At 48.6% G+C, this 15345-nt stretch overlaps 1 protein-coding gene across 25 annotated transcripts in view; it reads left to right on the top strand.

The window, feature by feature from the left end:
• The window catches only part of PRRC2B (proline rich coiled-coil 2B), an 84431-nt gene that overhangs the window by 44889 nt on the left and 24197 nt on the right, over positions 1-15345 (top strand). For 15 of the 25 annotated variants that reach the window (XR_015136163.1, XR_015136161.1, XR_015136158.1 and 12 more), the window contains 5 exons: positions 132-222; positions 2523-2715; positions 6704-7022; positions 8581-8774; positions 11149-11344. Coding sequence is in view for 21 of the 25 variants with exons in the window: in XM_086324467.1 (XP_086180593.1) it covers positions 132-222; positions 2523-2715; positions 6704-7022; positions 8581-8774; positions 11149-11344 (993 nt within the window). In the remaining 4 variants the exon portion in view is untranslated. The remainder of the gene's footprint in view (positions 1-131; positions 223-2522; positions 2716-6703; positions 7023-8580; positions 8775-11148; positions 11345-15345) is intronic. The other 10 variants (XM_086324466.1, XM_086324455.1, XM_086324451.1 and 7 more) reach the window with 3 other exon arrangements.

Below are 15345 nucleotides of genomic sequence, written 5' to 3'. Positions count from 1 at the left end.
GGTGCCCCTTAGCCAGGTGGGCTGGCGCCCTTCCTGCCTGGAGGCAGTGCTCCCCCCGCCCCCAGCGGTGCTCTTCCCACTGTTGGGATGTGCATCTTGTCTCCTTCTTGCTGGCCCTCCTCCTGTTGCAGGCCTCCATGAAGAAGTGGACTACTCCGAGAAGCTGAAGTTCAGTGATGATGAGGAGGAGGAGGAAGTGTTGAAGGACGGCAGGCCAAAGTGGTAAGGGCGCCATCCCTGCTCACAGCACCGCTCCCGGTGGCGGGGGTTGAGGGGGGCATGTGACACTTTACAGATGTATGTGCACTGGTGTTCTCAGTGCTCCCGTGCACTTTGCATGTCCTGATCACCCCGGCGACCTCACGTGGCCAGACACCGTTTCCATTTTGCAGATGGAAGGACAGCTGTTTGGGGGCGGGGAGCCAGGGTGGTCACCAGGCGTGGGTGGCTGAGTCCTAGCTATTTAGCCACCGTGCCCGCATTTTTCCCAAGTGTGTCTTGTAGACTGACTGTTCTGCAGACTGCCATGAGTGTGTGGTGCCCCTAAAGGCTTCTCTGGCCAAGCAGACTTGGGAAACCGCCTGGGTTCAGCTCTACTCCAAGGGTGCCCAGAGCCTAGGATGTGCGTGCTACAGCCTGCTGGGGATCTGGGCGTGGGGGGGAAGCCGAAAGTGGGGTATGCCACGTTGCCTAAGCATATTTGACAACTTGAATCTTTTCTCTCTCTTTTTTTGGATCATTTCATTGGATTGATGCTTGCTCCCAATACCATTTGGAAAATACTTAAATTGTAGTCTAGCCAGTCTAGTTTTTAGCAGAATACCAGTAGCATGGGTTTGTACTTTTAAAGTAGTACCTATGGTCGCTTTAATTTGCATCCCCACCCCACCAGCACCCCAGTATTGGCAAATGTGGATGCTTCTCTTTGTATGGAATTGCCTGTTTCCTTTGTATATATATCTGTTAGACTTACTGTGCTTTCTGTTAAAATGTGAGTACTGGTTTATATTGCTTAGATAGTAGTGTTTTGGTATTTTTTCCTTTTGTCTGTTTCACTGTCAGTAATTGAATGTTTATGTAGTGGGTCTGCAAGTCTTGTGTCATCTTCGGCTTCATGGCTCCTCTTCTGCAGGGAGCTGGTAATGCTCTTCTGTCACTCTTCCTCAGCTGGCACACAGGCAGTTAGCTAATTGAGGCTTCTGTAATTTATTTTAATGCTGCTTGATTTCAACTGAAGCTTTGGATGCCCTTGGGAAAGAAATATCTATGGGTCAGTTTTTGGAACTAAGCTCAGAAGGAGATGTGATCCAGAATTTAAATCAGTGGAAATGTGAAGCCCTGTAGATTCATTGGAGCAGCAGGCCACTCCGTTCCTCTCTCTGAATTGATGTGACCTGACTGTCCATCTGAGAGAGTGAGACTCTGGCTGTAGTGACCAGGGACACACCACATTGAGTCCCCAAGCCGGCCACCACTCAGTGTTCTCTGAGCTGGCTGAGACTCCTCCTGCAGCCCCCACACGTGATGGGCTCCCGAAACCTCCCTGGCTCCATCCCTTCCTGTTCACTGTCTCTGGGAACACTGGGACCTGCATCCTTTCTTTTACGCAGCATCCAGAGGCTGGCCAGCCTGTCCCTCCTTCCCTGTCACCGTCGCCCTGTGGCTTAGTCATCATCTTTGAGAGACTTGGGTCTTTCCTGGCAGATCAGGAACCTTTTGTGGGCCCCACACCTCGGCTTGCCGTCAGGAGGCACCGGCAGTCGTTGCTCTGTCTCTGGTCTTCTGACTCTCCTCACCTGCCTCATCTCCCTCCACCTCCAGAGTGTCTGTGCATGTGTGTGTGTGCGTGCAGGAGCACGTGTATTAGCCAGGCCTGACTCCCTGGCTTTCTCTGTGCTCCCCCTGGGCTTTTGGGCACCACTTCTGCACTAGCAGAGGTGTGAGTAGATGCACACGTGTTTTGTCACAGAGCCTTTGTTTGCACCACAGCGTGTAAAGGTGAGCACCACTCAGCAAGCCTTCCCGGAGCCTCTGCTGGCGTCTGTCTCCTCCTCCTCTATCCAGTGTGTGCGTTGCTCCTCCTGCTCTTTGTAATGTATCACTTAGTGAGCCTTCTGCTGTCGTGAGGAGCATTTGTTCAGTCCTGGGACGGGGCTTTGGCATAGACAGAAGGGCCTGCAGTGGGAGGCCTGGGTTCAACTCTGTTAGTTCTTTCTTGTGAACAGCTCCCCAACTTCCCGGAGACTCAGTGACCAGCTCTTTAAAATGGAGGAAGTAGAGGCGTTTTTGTTTTTGTTTTTTTTGCAGTAGATGAAGTAATGGGTGTGAGGCATCCTGACTGGAGCTGTGTCTTTAAGACTGACTTGGTAAAATGGGTGCTGGTGTAGGTGCTCTGGGTGGGTGCGCCGTGGGTCTTTTATGAAGGAAATCAGTTTGTAGAAGCTAACTTTCGAATTGCTAATGGTCTGATGAGACCATGCCTGGGCCAACCAGGAAGACCAAGTCTTCACGGTTTGTCCTAGGAACAGTTGGGACCCCAGGAGGCAGCGGCAGTTATCCTTGAGCTCTGCAGACAGTGCTGATGCCAAGCGCACCCAAGAGGAAGGAAAAGACTGGAGTGAAACAGGAGGCGTGACCCGTGTCGTCCGGAAGGTGCCGGAACCTCAGCCGCCTTCCAGGAAGCTGCACAGCTGGGCGTCAGGCCCTGACTACCAGGTACCGTGGGCACTGCGGGGGAGGAGTCCTGTGCCCGTTTGGCTGGGGGACATGGATGTTCGTGTGCGCATACACAAGCCCTTTCCAAGTTCAGCTGACTAGAGATCCAAGGCAGAGACTCCAGCAGGTCACCTGAAAGGCTGTTCTATGCATTTACAGTGAACAGGAAGGGATGGAGCCAGGGAGGTTTCAGGAGCCCACCGTGCGTGGGGGCTGCAGGGGGAGTCTCAGCCAGCTCAGAGAACACTGAGTGGTGGCTGGCTTGGGGACTCAATGTGGTGTGTCCCTGGTCACTACAGCCAGAGTCTCACTCTTTCAGATGGACATTCAGTTAGGTTTCACTGAGTTCAGTAGTCTGGTTGGTTTTCTGAAAAAGTCTAAGCAGACATTTCTCTCTCTCTTTTTCTAAGCTATTTTAAATTGGAGGATATTTGCTTTACAGTATTGTCTTGGTTTCTGCCCTACATTAACATGAATCAGCCATAGGTATAATATGTCCCCTCCCTCTTGAACCTCCCTCCCTTTTTGTTTTTTTTTGACCGCACTGTGCAGCATGTGGGATCTAGTTCCCTGCCCAGAGATTGAACTCGGGCCCCCTGCGTTGGAAGCACAGTCTTAACAACTGGACCTCCAGGGAAGTCCCTCTTTTTATTTTTTTTTAAAGTTAAAAATTATTCTTTTAAGATTTTGAGAACAGTCACAAACTTACAGAAAAGTTGGTGTAATGCAAAGAATATTTTTTCCTGAGCCGTTTGAAGAGTAAGTTGCTAGTCTGATCAGGCTCCACCATACAATGAATGCTTCTTAGGTCAGCACAGTCGGATCCAGGAAGCTCGCGTTGACGTACCACTGCCACCTCGTCGGCAGACCCCATCCCACTGCCCCCACTGCCCAGTTGATGGTCTTGGTGCAGAGGAATCTGGGTCAGGGTCAGGTGTCCTTCAGTGTGAGGTGGACCCTCAGCCTCTGCTCCGCTTTCCTGAGGTTGACGCTCTGGAAGATCAGAAACCAACTGCTTTGTGCAGTGTGCCGTTTGTCTGGAGCTTCCTCATGGTGGCGTTCAAGGCTTCCCTTTTTTGGCTAGAGTCTCTCAGAATTGGCACTGACTGTTCTCATTGCTCCCGCCTGGGTGACCCTGGTCCCTCTCTGCCTGCTGTGACAGCCTTACTTTAATCTCAGGATTGAGGTGCTGGCTACTGGGTTTCACAACATCGAGCTTTCACATGCACCACAGATTCATAATTGATAGCAGTTTTGTGGCTAGTTACTTTAAGACTATGAATATCCAGTTTCTCATCAAATTTTTAATTATATTGTTTCTGTGGATGTTCAGGTTTTCTTTGGTTTGGGGGCTTCAGGCTGGCAGCCGGGTGCTTTTCACTGTCTCCATTCTTTTTTTGAGGGATTCCTTGCTTTCTGGTAGAATAAGCTTTTCCAAGCTCATTTTGTCCTTATCTAGCTTTGGAGTCAGCCTTTAATGACACTTATAAATCAGTATGTGGGCACCAGGAGTGCTGCTGCTTCTGGCCTTTTCCGTGGATAGTTGGGAAGTGTATGTACGTGAGAGAGACACACACACAGACACATACACATGGAGTTGGGGAATGTATGTATGTGAGACACACACACACACACACACACACTTCATTCTGGCTGTTTCCCGTTGTCTCCCTAGTCTTCCTGTTTCTACCCTCACCCTGTCCCTTGCACAGGTGCTCTCCTCAGCTCCTCAGATGTCAGCCCCTCTCCCAGAGACCCTGAATTCCCTGCTGAACCATCTCTTCTAGAAGTTCCTTCCTCCTCCCACTTGATTGGGCTCCACCTTCCTCCTCAGCCACACCTCCATGTGGACACCCTGCTCAGCTGCCTAGGTTCTGACCCTGCCCTGAGCTGTCTGACCCCCTGGGCGCAGGCCTGGCGCTGCTGCATTGCCTGACTCTGGGATGGAACTGAGCAGGAAGGGTGAGCTGCGGAGGGGAGGCATTCATTTAAACAGACTGGCAGCCTTGCCATTTCCAGTGCCCTGTGCTGTTTAAAGGACTTCCACGTCTTCCTCTAAAGTGAAAATACCCGTTATCTTGAGTCTTTTGTGCTGAGCACATATCATCTCTTGCTAGGCATTGTGCTCATACAGGGGACACAAGAATGAAAACAGACTCAGTACAGCTCTTAGGAATTATCTTGCGATTAACCCAGATTTCATCCTTATATTGGGGTTGCTCAGTATTCAAAAGAAGGTTCTTTTTACTTTGATCTGCTCATAACAACCCTGAATTATCTCGAGTGTTTTTATTATCTAGAGTCAACAAAGATAAAAATCTCTTATCATTTCATGAATCCAAATTTCTGAAAAGATTGTCACAGCTTAAATGTTTTGCAGAATATTTAGTTTATAAAATGATAGCTCACTTCAGGCAGTTTTGAAAGGCATATGTATAGTTTTAATGAGATGCACATACCCTTTGATGGTATTTAATTTCTGGGAAATTGTGAAGGGAATAATCAGGGGTACGCCTTAGGGATCATCCAGGTGTCCTGAGCATCAGGGGGTGAGATGTGTCCTGGTGAAGACTCGAGGTGAGATAGTACATGGCTGTTACAGTGCCTGGACAGATGGCAGTGGTCGGGGCAAAGTAAAAGGAGAGTGCACACTTGGCCCCAATTATATTATGTAAAAAGTACCTTTGTGCTTCTAAATTAGACATTTATAATCTTGTAGTAATTGTCTCTGGATTATAAGAAGTTAGTTTTTAGAAGAAAAATCACTCTCTACTGTCACTGCTACTTACTGCTTTTATGGAGGTGTAATTTACATAAAGGGCTTCCCTGGCTTCTCAGTGGTATAGAACCTGCCTGCCAGTGCAGGAGACATGGGTTCAATTCCTGGGTCAGGACTGTCCTGTGGAGAAGGAAATAGCAACTCACACCAGTACTCTTGCTTGGGAAGTCCTGTGGACAGAGGAGCCTGGCGGGCTACAGTCCATGGGGTAATAAGGAATCAGACACAACTGAGCAACTGAGCACTATTTTAAACCTGAGGCAGCCTTTCTCTTGAACCTTATAGTCCATGGGGTTGCAGAAGAGTCGTACAAGACTTAGCAACTGAACGATGACAATTAAAATACAAGAAAAGACACAACAGATCTTGGTTTTATATGTCTGATGACTTTTCAACAGTTACATTCATCTGTGTAACTATCCCTCAAAACAAGAAGTTGCTGTTTTTCTGCCAGTTGTATGTCATTAGACTTCCAGCGGCTGGGGTCCAGGGACCCAGCCCATCCTTTGGACTGCTGCATATTCTGCTGTGCAGCCTCTCTTCCTGCAAATCAGTAAGAAATCTTCCCAGAATGGAGAGGTTTTCACACTGCATCGTTGGCACCCTATTGGTTGTCTAGTAACTTAACAATCAACTTGAGACTTAAAAGTAGATAAAATACCTTGAAGAGATGTTTTTAGAGATGCTGTTTCGTTTTTACATTTGATCAGTTTGAAACCTCACGTGTGAGTGTGAGTTCTGGTGTCTTGGGGCTCTTTGTATCCAGAGGTTCATCTGCTCTCGTGGGAGGAGCAGTAGGGCAGCTCTGTGGCTGAGGAGTGATGAGCATGTGGTTTTCTGCTCCTGTTCTTTAGCAGTGGATACCCTGACCTTGCATGCCCAGAGATGGCTGCCGGAGTGCCTATTCTCTTGAGTGTTTCCTGCATTTCAGTCATGGTGTTAAGAGGTTTGCAAATGATTCCGTGCACCTTTACAACCCAGAGGGCTTCCTTGATTATCAACAGTTTCCAAAAGAGAAATTAGGGTTTAGACTGTTGGTGCTTGCCCAGCCCTCTTTCCAAATACAGTGTAGGGCAGAACAGGATCGAAGCTCAGGTCCTCTTGCCATAGGCCTCTTGAAGGTGCCCAAGGGTCTTGAGAAGGGAGCTGACCCCCTCCAGGTGGTGACCTGTCTCTGAGTTGTGACATCCTCTGACCGTCTTCTCTCAGCAGAAATCCTCCATGGGCACCGTATTTCGGCAGCAGTCTGCCGAGGACAAAGAGGACAAGCCCCCACCGCGGCAGAAGTTTGTCCAGTCTGAGATGTCCGAGGCTGTGGAGCGAGCCCGGAAGCGCCGGGAGGAGGAGGAGCGCCGTGCGCGCGAGGAAAGGCTGGCTGCCTGTGCTGCCAAACTCAAGCAGCTTGACCAGAAGTGCAAGCAGGCTCAGCGGGCCAGTGAGGCCCAGAAGCAGGCGGAGAAGGAAGCTCCCCGCTCTCCGGGGGCTGAGAAGGTGACTCCCCAGGAGAACGGCCCTGCCGTCCACAAAGGTGAGCAGTGAGCCTGGCCCCTGACCTGGAAACAAGGGCTGTGTCACTGGGCATCTCCCTGGCTTCTTAGCATGAACTGTGGCCAATGGCTGGATACACAGGGATCCCAGTTGTTAAGAGTTCAGGCCTGGATCAGGGGCCTGGGTTCACGTCCTGTTTTCACCACTGAAGCCAGCTGGCCACGTGCTTCCCCTCTGACACCTCCCCTCTGACTTCCCACTTTCCTCGCCCATGAAGTGGGTTGGGGAGAGTTTGTACCCACCTCCTGTGCTCAGGGTCCTGGGAGATGATGTCACAAAGCACATGGCACATTTCTACATGCAGAAGCACCTGCCTTCTCACAGGTGCTTCTAACGAAGCACTGTCTTCATTACCACTACTGCTTGGCAGAGGAGATGTGGGTGCCGGAGGACCTCAGTAGGAGCACAGCACTCTCTGTGACGCTGAAGGAAGCCTGCCCACTTTTTAGAATACATTTTCCCTGATGTTATTCCTAAAAGGACTGGATCACGTGGCTGCACTAGAGACACCAAACAGTGTTAAGTGGTGAAGGGTGTCTCTTGCTCTAGTTTTTAATAATATGATCAGTTATGTTCTTTGTGACTTTCTTAAATGAACTCAAACAAAGTCTCTAAAGTAGAGAAGGGCCTGATGTTAGTTTTAGTTGCTGAAAGCTTCTCAGATGGAGGGCGTACCAGTGACCTGGTGGTCATCAGCGCCCTTTTGGCCGAGGAACTCAGATGCTGGTCCTTCTGTAAATGCTGTGTCACTGAAGTCTGGGTGAAGCCTGGGCCCAGTGTCAGGGACCTACTGAGGGGGCAGTAGAGAGTCAGGGAGTGGACCGCAGGGTGTAGAGTGGGCCTGGGTGTGGGATGTGTCCCCGGCTCTTCCATATGCCCCCTGCCCATCATCATTCCTCTGGAACGCTGCCCTACCTCCAGGCTTTGCACTGGTGTTTGCTCTCTGCAGTAGATTTCTTAAGAATGGAAACATCAGTTATAATAAAGCTGGAAAAAAGAATGCAAAGCTGGGATGGGGAAGACAGCAGGGGATTCCAAGGGGCACAGTCTTGGAGATGGTGGGGAGCATTCCATTTGAAGTGCACTCCGTGGACTGGCCCAGTTAATGCTCACAGAAGCCTCGTGGGATAGTTGCAGCTGTCGTCCTCAGAGGGGCTGCCTGGCTGGCCTGACTCACATAAATGGATGGAGGTGGGGGCACGTGGGCTCCCTTTGAGGCCTCATCCACTCTGTTGCGCTGGGTCCATTTTAATAGACCCTCTCTCACTTGGAATTGTATCCCAGCTCTACTGCCGACCGTGCGACTTCAGGCAATTCATCTGATCTCTCCACCCTTCGTTTTCTAATCTGTGATGGGGGCCAGGGGGAGGCTGTGAGCTTGGGCATGGGAAGTGTTAGCTCAGTGCTGGGGTTTGGGGATGCAAGTAGTTTAGCAGTGGAAAGTATGTGCCTACAAGAAAAAGCATTTGCCATTAAATATTCACTCAGCCAAGCTTTCATGAACTGACCTGGCCACTCCCCAATTACTTGTTCTGTAGGCTCCCCTGAGTTCTCTGCCCAGGAGACCGCCAGCACGTTTTCAGAAGAAGCCCCCACAGCTCCTCCAGCAGTGGCTCAGAGCGGTGGCAGTGAGGAGGGGCCCCGGGAGGCTGGCTCCCCTGCACAGGAATTCAACAAGTACCAAAAGTCACTCCCTCCCAGATTCCAGCGCCAGCAGCAGCAGCAGCAGCAGGTAAACAGGAGACGCTTAGCCCATATTGTAAACAGACCCGCCCCTCCGTCTCCCTGGCCCCTTCAATTAAAGCAGATGACACCCACCCTCCTGTACCCCAGTTGCCAGCAGGGACGTGGAGAGTGGGGGCCTTGGAGATCAGCCCTGGCCTTTCGTTTCTCCAGGTAATTCATCCTCTGGATGAAAACCTTTGTTGGTAGTTTGTGGACCCTGTTGGCTAGCATTGAAAGGAATGGCTGGTGGTGTCTGAGTGGTTTTTTCACTGAGAGGTGTACAATGTGGCCACTCTTCAAACTGACGGCGGCCCCACCCTGGAGCCTCTCTGGGAGGAAGAGGCCTGGGGGCTGTGTGGAGAGCACTGGAGAGGAATGTTGGCTTTGAGTTAAGGGCGGAGGCTTGTAGGATTCCGTCAAACAGCTTTGGGTTCTGGTGCTAATGGTGCTGCTTATCTAGCCGTGTGGGCCTTGGACAGGTCGGTGTGAAGCGGAAGGAATGAAGCCCTGACTCGGCGTGGCGGTGAGGAGTCTGCGATGCCTGTAGACTAGTTTATCGGTGGTCCAGTAGTGTCTTTATTGGTGTTCCATTAATGTTCTTAAAACGTTGTCTCTCTCTTTGTTTTGGCTGTGCCGGGTCTTCGTGGTGGCATGTCAGCTTCTCTGGTTGCAGAGTATGGGCTTAGGTGCCCTGTTGCATATGGGATCTTAGTTCCCTGACCAGGGATCAAATCTGTGTCCCCTGCATTGAAAGGTGGATTCTTAACCAGTGGACCCCCAGGGAAGTCTGGTAAATTATTGTTAGTAATCGAAAATGTTCCAAAATGCGGGTGCCCTGGGGAAACAGATCAAATTTTACAGCTTTACCCAGAAGTTTTTTAAAGTTGCCTTTACAACCTTCACCCCAGACCCTGTTTCCCTTGGGCTCCTAGGAAGCATTCCAGAAGCCCACCGTGGCCTGTGTTCTAGACAGTTAGGTACGTTCATTGTGCTGTTGTAGTTTTGTACCGTGAGCAGGCACCATGCAGTGACTCCTGGGCTTGGTGAAGATTTACTGCCCACTGGAGAGATCTCTGGAGTCACTCCAGCCAGACACAGTTGTAACAGCTGCTCTAGGGAAGTCTTCTGGGGAGGGTGGGGATGGGCAGTGACAGGTAAATCCTTCCTGAAGAGTAGGAGAAAGCCTGAACGTGCCAGAGTAGCCTGAGGGAGTCTGGCAAATGGACTGTCGATTTGCTTCCCTGGGGACCTGGGGTTTAGACAGGAGGAGGAGCTGTGGGCAGAGCCCTAGAGAGCTCCGCTTACTGAGTGCCGAGTGCTCCTAAGAGGTGCTGGGAGCACCGGCGAGCCATCCGGGGAACCCAGCCCAGGCTGGAGTTGAGCCTGCTGGCTGGTGGGATAGGGCATGCTGGGTCAGCTGTCCCACTTGTTTGACTGTATCTGTGTCTGGCCAGGATGCTGGTTTGGGGTCCGCTTGTGAGGAAAGCCCCGGGGGTCACTGGTGCTGTGGAGCAGGTCTGAAATGAACCCTCATTGGGTCTAGGTCCTTGATTTTTAATACTCTTTTGATGTGTTAGTTCATTCATGCAGTGAACTCTTTCCATACCTTGTCTGATGGTAGAGGTGAGTGGACTGCAGTGAACTTGGCATATGATCCCCTGATATAGGGAAGGGAGGCAACCGCAGGAGAAACACCAGTGCTGTGAGAGCCGAGAACAGGGTACCTGACCTTCCTTGGAACTTGTGGCAGGCTTCCGAGAGGAAGTTCTCTTTAAGCTGAAACCTGAAGGAGGGGTGTGGGTGAACAGGTTTGGGGCCCAGGGAACAGATGGCCCAGCGTGTTTCCAAGGCCTGAAGCAGGCAGGCAGGCAGGTGTGTGGACTGGAGGCTGGGGCAGTAGTGGGAGGTGATGCTGGAGAGGCAGATGGGTCAAGACCCTATAGATCACATGTAGCCCCATGGATCCCAGCTGTTAGATGGAGAACTGTGGAGAACCCAGGAGGACTCTGGCCGTGATCAGGGTATCGGAGTGTGGAGAATGAATTGAAGGGACAGTGGGGGCTGGGGATGGGGAGGAGCATTGGGGAGAGGTGCTCTGGGAGGTGTGCTGGTCACGTGTCAGCTCCAGGAGAGCCTTTGATCTGCGTGAGCACCCAAGCTACCGTGTGTAGTGGAGGAGCCCAAGGGCCCTGTGTGACGATGGGATGACTGTGCATCCGTCCTGGGAGAGGGCCTGGGCCTGAACGTGGTCTTGCGTACACTGGGGCCTGCCCTCTCTGGTCTTCTGTCTGGGTGGGTTTTCCCTGGAAGCTTGTGTATGCGGGCACGCGCAGCCTGTCTGCTCCGTGGCACCTGTGCAGCCAGATCTCTGTCTCTGCCAGGAGCAGCTGTACAAGATGCAGCACTGGCAGCCGGTGTACCCTCCGCCGTCCCATCCACAGCGCACCTTCTACCCGCACCACCCCCAGATGCTGGGCTTCGACCCCAGGTGGATGATGATGCCCTCCTACATGGACCCACGGATCCCGCCCACTCGGACCCCAGTGGATTTCTACCCCTCGGCCCTGCATCCCTCAGGTAAGCACCAAGGTGCAGTGAAGGCCAGGGTATGTGGTGTGGGCAAGGGCGTTGCCTTGGGAGGTAGACAGACCCCACCTGGATTCCAGTCTGGCCTCTGTGCAAGTCACATATCCAGTCTGAGTTATAACCTCCTTGTTTGCAAAATGAGGGTGTAATAGTACCTCCTACAAAGAATTGTTAGGAAGAGACTAAGATTATGAATCATAAATTGTCTTTGTTAATTTTCGTATCTCTGCTCCATTCTTGAGTGTTCTTTATGTTCTCTCTTTTCCTTGATTAGTCTTTCCCAAGGTTTGTCAAATGCCATTTTTTTAATGCCATTTTTTAAAAAGTATCTTTTGAGGTTCTTAATTCCTGTCTTTTATTTGGTTTTTATTTCATTAATTTCTGTCCCCCCCATTATTTCCACTGAAATTATTTTGTTCTTTTTCCGATTATGTTGGATGCTTAATTAGATCACTAGTTCCTGAGTTTTCTGATGTATTTACGTCTCACCTGAGTTTATGAGCCATTGAGTTTTAAAATAACATTTTTATTACTGTACAGTTTTAAATATTAGTCTGATTTTGAGTGATTTTTAATGGTATATTGTAAAATTTCCAAATACAGAGTTTTAATATCATCCATATGTTGTTAATTTCTACTGTGGCTGCCTTTTGGTCATATATCATGGTCTGTATGATATAGACGAGCAGTCAAAATTTTTTTCCATTAATACCAGATAATAAATATTTTAGTCTTTGAACTGCTACTCCAGTTTTGCTGTTGTAGAACAAAAACAGCTATAGACAATAGTAAGTGAATGGGTGTGGTTGCTTTTCAGTAAAACTTTATTTTTAACAAGTGGCAGATCAAGCTTCACTCAGGGGCTTGAAAAGAATGTATTCTCCTATTGGACATGGTCCATTAAAGTGTGCTTGCTGACTGTGCTGTATGAATATCTATCATCACAGTTTTTTTACCCCTTTGATCAGTTTCTAGAGGTGTGTGAACATTTTCCACCGTGATTGTGGATTTATCAAATCTTGTAAATGTGTCAGTTTTTGGTTTACCTATCTGGAAGCATGTAGGCTTGGGGTGACTGCATCCTGTTTCTTGTATTTTCGCATCGCACCTTTGTTTCTTGTGTTTTCTACCTTTAACAGGTCTGATGATAATTTCATTCCAGTTTTCTTTTGATTAGTATTTGTGTGGTATCTTTCTACCCCAACTTTTTATTGTCAGCCTGAGCCCTTTGTGGAGGAGAATATCTTTGTATGTTTAAGATGTGTCTGGTTTTACCCACATTGAGTGGGTAAAACTGTGACTGTAGTTACCAAAGTTGTTCCCTTTAGATTGGGGGCATAGGTGTCAAGTTTTCCGATTCCTTTTGTTTTCCTTCTGCATTCTGTTTCTACTGTGAGTGGTTAGGTTAAATTCTAACATGCACCCTTGACTTAACAAAGGCTAATCAGATTACCCTGAACCTGAGTTCTAATTCAGGAGTCTTTTAATTTTTCCCTGGAATTTTAATTCTTCCCTTGTTTTGATGCTTGCGAAATTATTATCTTTGTTGTTTTATTCAATCTATGCTTGTTCAGATCTGTCTATATGTTTACTAGTGTCTTTGCTGCTTATCCTTCCATCTGAGCTCCATTTATTTTTTCAGAACATACATTTTGTCAAGGCCTCTACGAAAGTTTTTTGGCGATACATATTCTTCACATGGGGCTTCCCAGGTGGCACTAGTGGTAAAGAATTTGCCTGCCAGTGCAGGAGACATGGGTTCCAAACCTGGGTCTAGAAGATCCCCTGGAAGAGAAAATGGTACCCCACCTCAGTATTCTTGCCTGTGAAATCCCATAGACAGAGGAACCTGACTGGCTACAGTCCATGGGTTACAAAGAGTTCAACGCAACTGAGCACTATTTTTCATCTATGGCAGCCTTTCTCTTAAACGATAGTGTAGCTGGGTATAGAACTCTAAGTTTGCAGTTACTTTCTTTTAGGACTGTGAAGATAGTATTCCTTTTCTTCTGGCTCCTGTGTCTGGTTTGTGTTGCTTTAAGATCTCTTTGTCTTTGGTCTCCTGTAGTTTTTTCTCAAAATGCTGTGTCTAGGTATATATCTATATCTATCCTTACTTTATTCTGCTTAAAACTCATAGTCCTCAAATCTAAGGTTGTATTGCTTTCATCACTTCTGGGAGTTTCTCTTCTAATTATCGTGTTAACTATTTGCCTTTTTTCATTCTTTGTATCCTTTCTTCCTATGTCACCCACTTAGATTATTTGTACTGATTGTGCTGTACAAATGCCTGCATCATCATGATTCTTCTCACTTTGCCTCCAGGTCTCCTGAATACATGAGAGCTGATTTTTGTGGTACCTTCTGGGAAAATGCTTAGAATTATTCTCTAATTCCTTGTTCTCTCCAGCTGTGCCTAATCTGCTGTTTTTATTTTTTACTGTCCAGTGGGTTTTTAATTTCATGACTATTTTTATTACTAGACTTTTTCTCTCAAATCTTTTTTTTTTCTTGTGTCTTATATTTTTTGTGAGTTTTCAATTCCTTCTTAATTGCTTTTAATCATATAAACCGTAATTCTCTGGTGTTTAGCATTTTGATGTGTTTCCTGAAGTTCTTAGGGACGGTGCATGATCCTGTGGACTTGTCGTGGTGGAATGCTTTCCCGGCAATGTTCTGGGAGTTTTGACTTATAAGTTCATTTCCAGCAGAGCTATTCTTACCTTGGGGATTTGGTGCAGCTTGATTTGAGAGTGTATCCCTCCAGGGTGGCCCTGTGTTTTCATCTGCCAGCCTAGAAATACCTTTATTGTAACTCAGGAAGTTTTTGGAGAATTCTAGGGGTGTAAATCTGAACTCCACTCTACTACCCCCAAGCCTGTGTGAAAGCTGGCATGTGGCCATGAATTCCTCACTGGGGACTGTTTTCCTTGACTTGACCCTGGCCGGGTCACTAGCTCAGTCATCTCCCTGTCCTAAAGAGTGTGAGGTTTTTCTGGTCTGCCTTGTAATTGAACGCATAGCCCTTTGAGGGTCTTTGTGTAAGCAGCACCTCAGCTGTAACTCTCTGCCTTGTGCAGAGAAGCCCCATCTCTTGTTGGGGGGTGAGGGGGTGGTATTTAGGAGCACAGCTGTAGGTTACTACATCTGACAGATGTGTCCCTGGGTCCCCTCTCAGGAGCCCTGGCTCGTGCCTCTGGCCCATGGCTCTTGCCCATGGCTGTGGTTTCCGCTCCCTGGGGGTTTCCTGGTTTGGGGGAGCAGAGCTCTGCAAGTGAAATGTGTAACATGTTTTGTGTAGCGTTTTTGTGATAGGAGGTTTCTTCAGGTGATATGAGCTGCCATATTGCCAAAAATAGTTCTGTGTAGTGCTCAGCAGTTCTGCCTACCTTGTGATCAATACTTAGTAAACGGGGTGTAATTTTAGGATTCCAGAGAGGGTCCTTGACCACATGACTCAGACTACCTTTGTGCCGGAGTCGTATATTGGTAACCTTTGGACAAAGCATCCACAGCTGAAAGAAAGTATAAAATCACTAGCCTGATGCAGAATCATTTTCCTGATCAGATTATCTCAGCTTGAAAAATGGGCACAAAAAAAACTGGCCCAGTAATTAGCTTTGTGAAATATTTGAAAAATCAGATCCTCTTTTCTACACAGACTCTGGCCCAATGGGAGGCCTTTAATGTCATCTACAGCATCCCATCTGGTAGAAGTGGACAGAGGGGCCCTAATGAGGGGGTGCCGTCTCCCAGGCTGGTTTGTATCTCATTGGACCAAGATGTCAGCTTATCCCTGTCTCCTCGGGCCAGTTAAGAGTTGAGTGTCATCTGTGTGTCCCCTTCTTCCCTTCCCTGGAGAGAATGTGGATTATCACTATAAGCTCAGGGGCAGAAACAAGCAGAACTGAAATCCAGAGCCCTTTCTGAATCTTGCAGGGTTTGGAAGCAGGCAGACTCTGGCTCCTTGGTGCGTGTAGGCTTCCTGGAGC

The sequence above is a fragment of the Bos grunniens genome, chromosome 11, assembly GCF_055505025.1.
Source record: "Bos grunniens cultivar Pamir isolate PY7600 chromosome 11, Bosgru_T2T1.0, whole genome shotgun sequence".
NCBI classification, from domain to species: Eukaryota; Metazoa; Chordata; class Mammalia; order Artiodactyla; family Bovidae; genus Bos; species Bos grunniens.
This window is presented reverse-complemented; position numbering and strand designations above follow the sequence as displayed.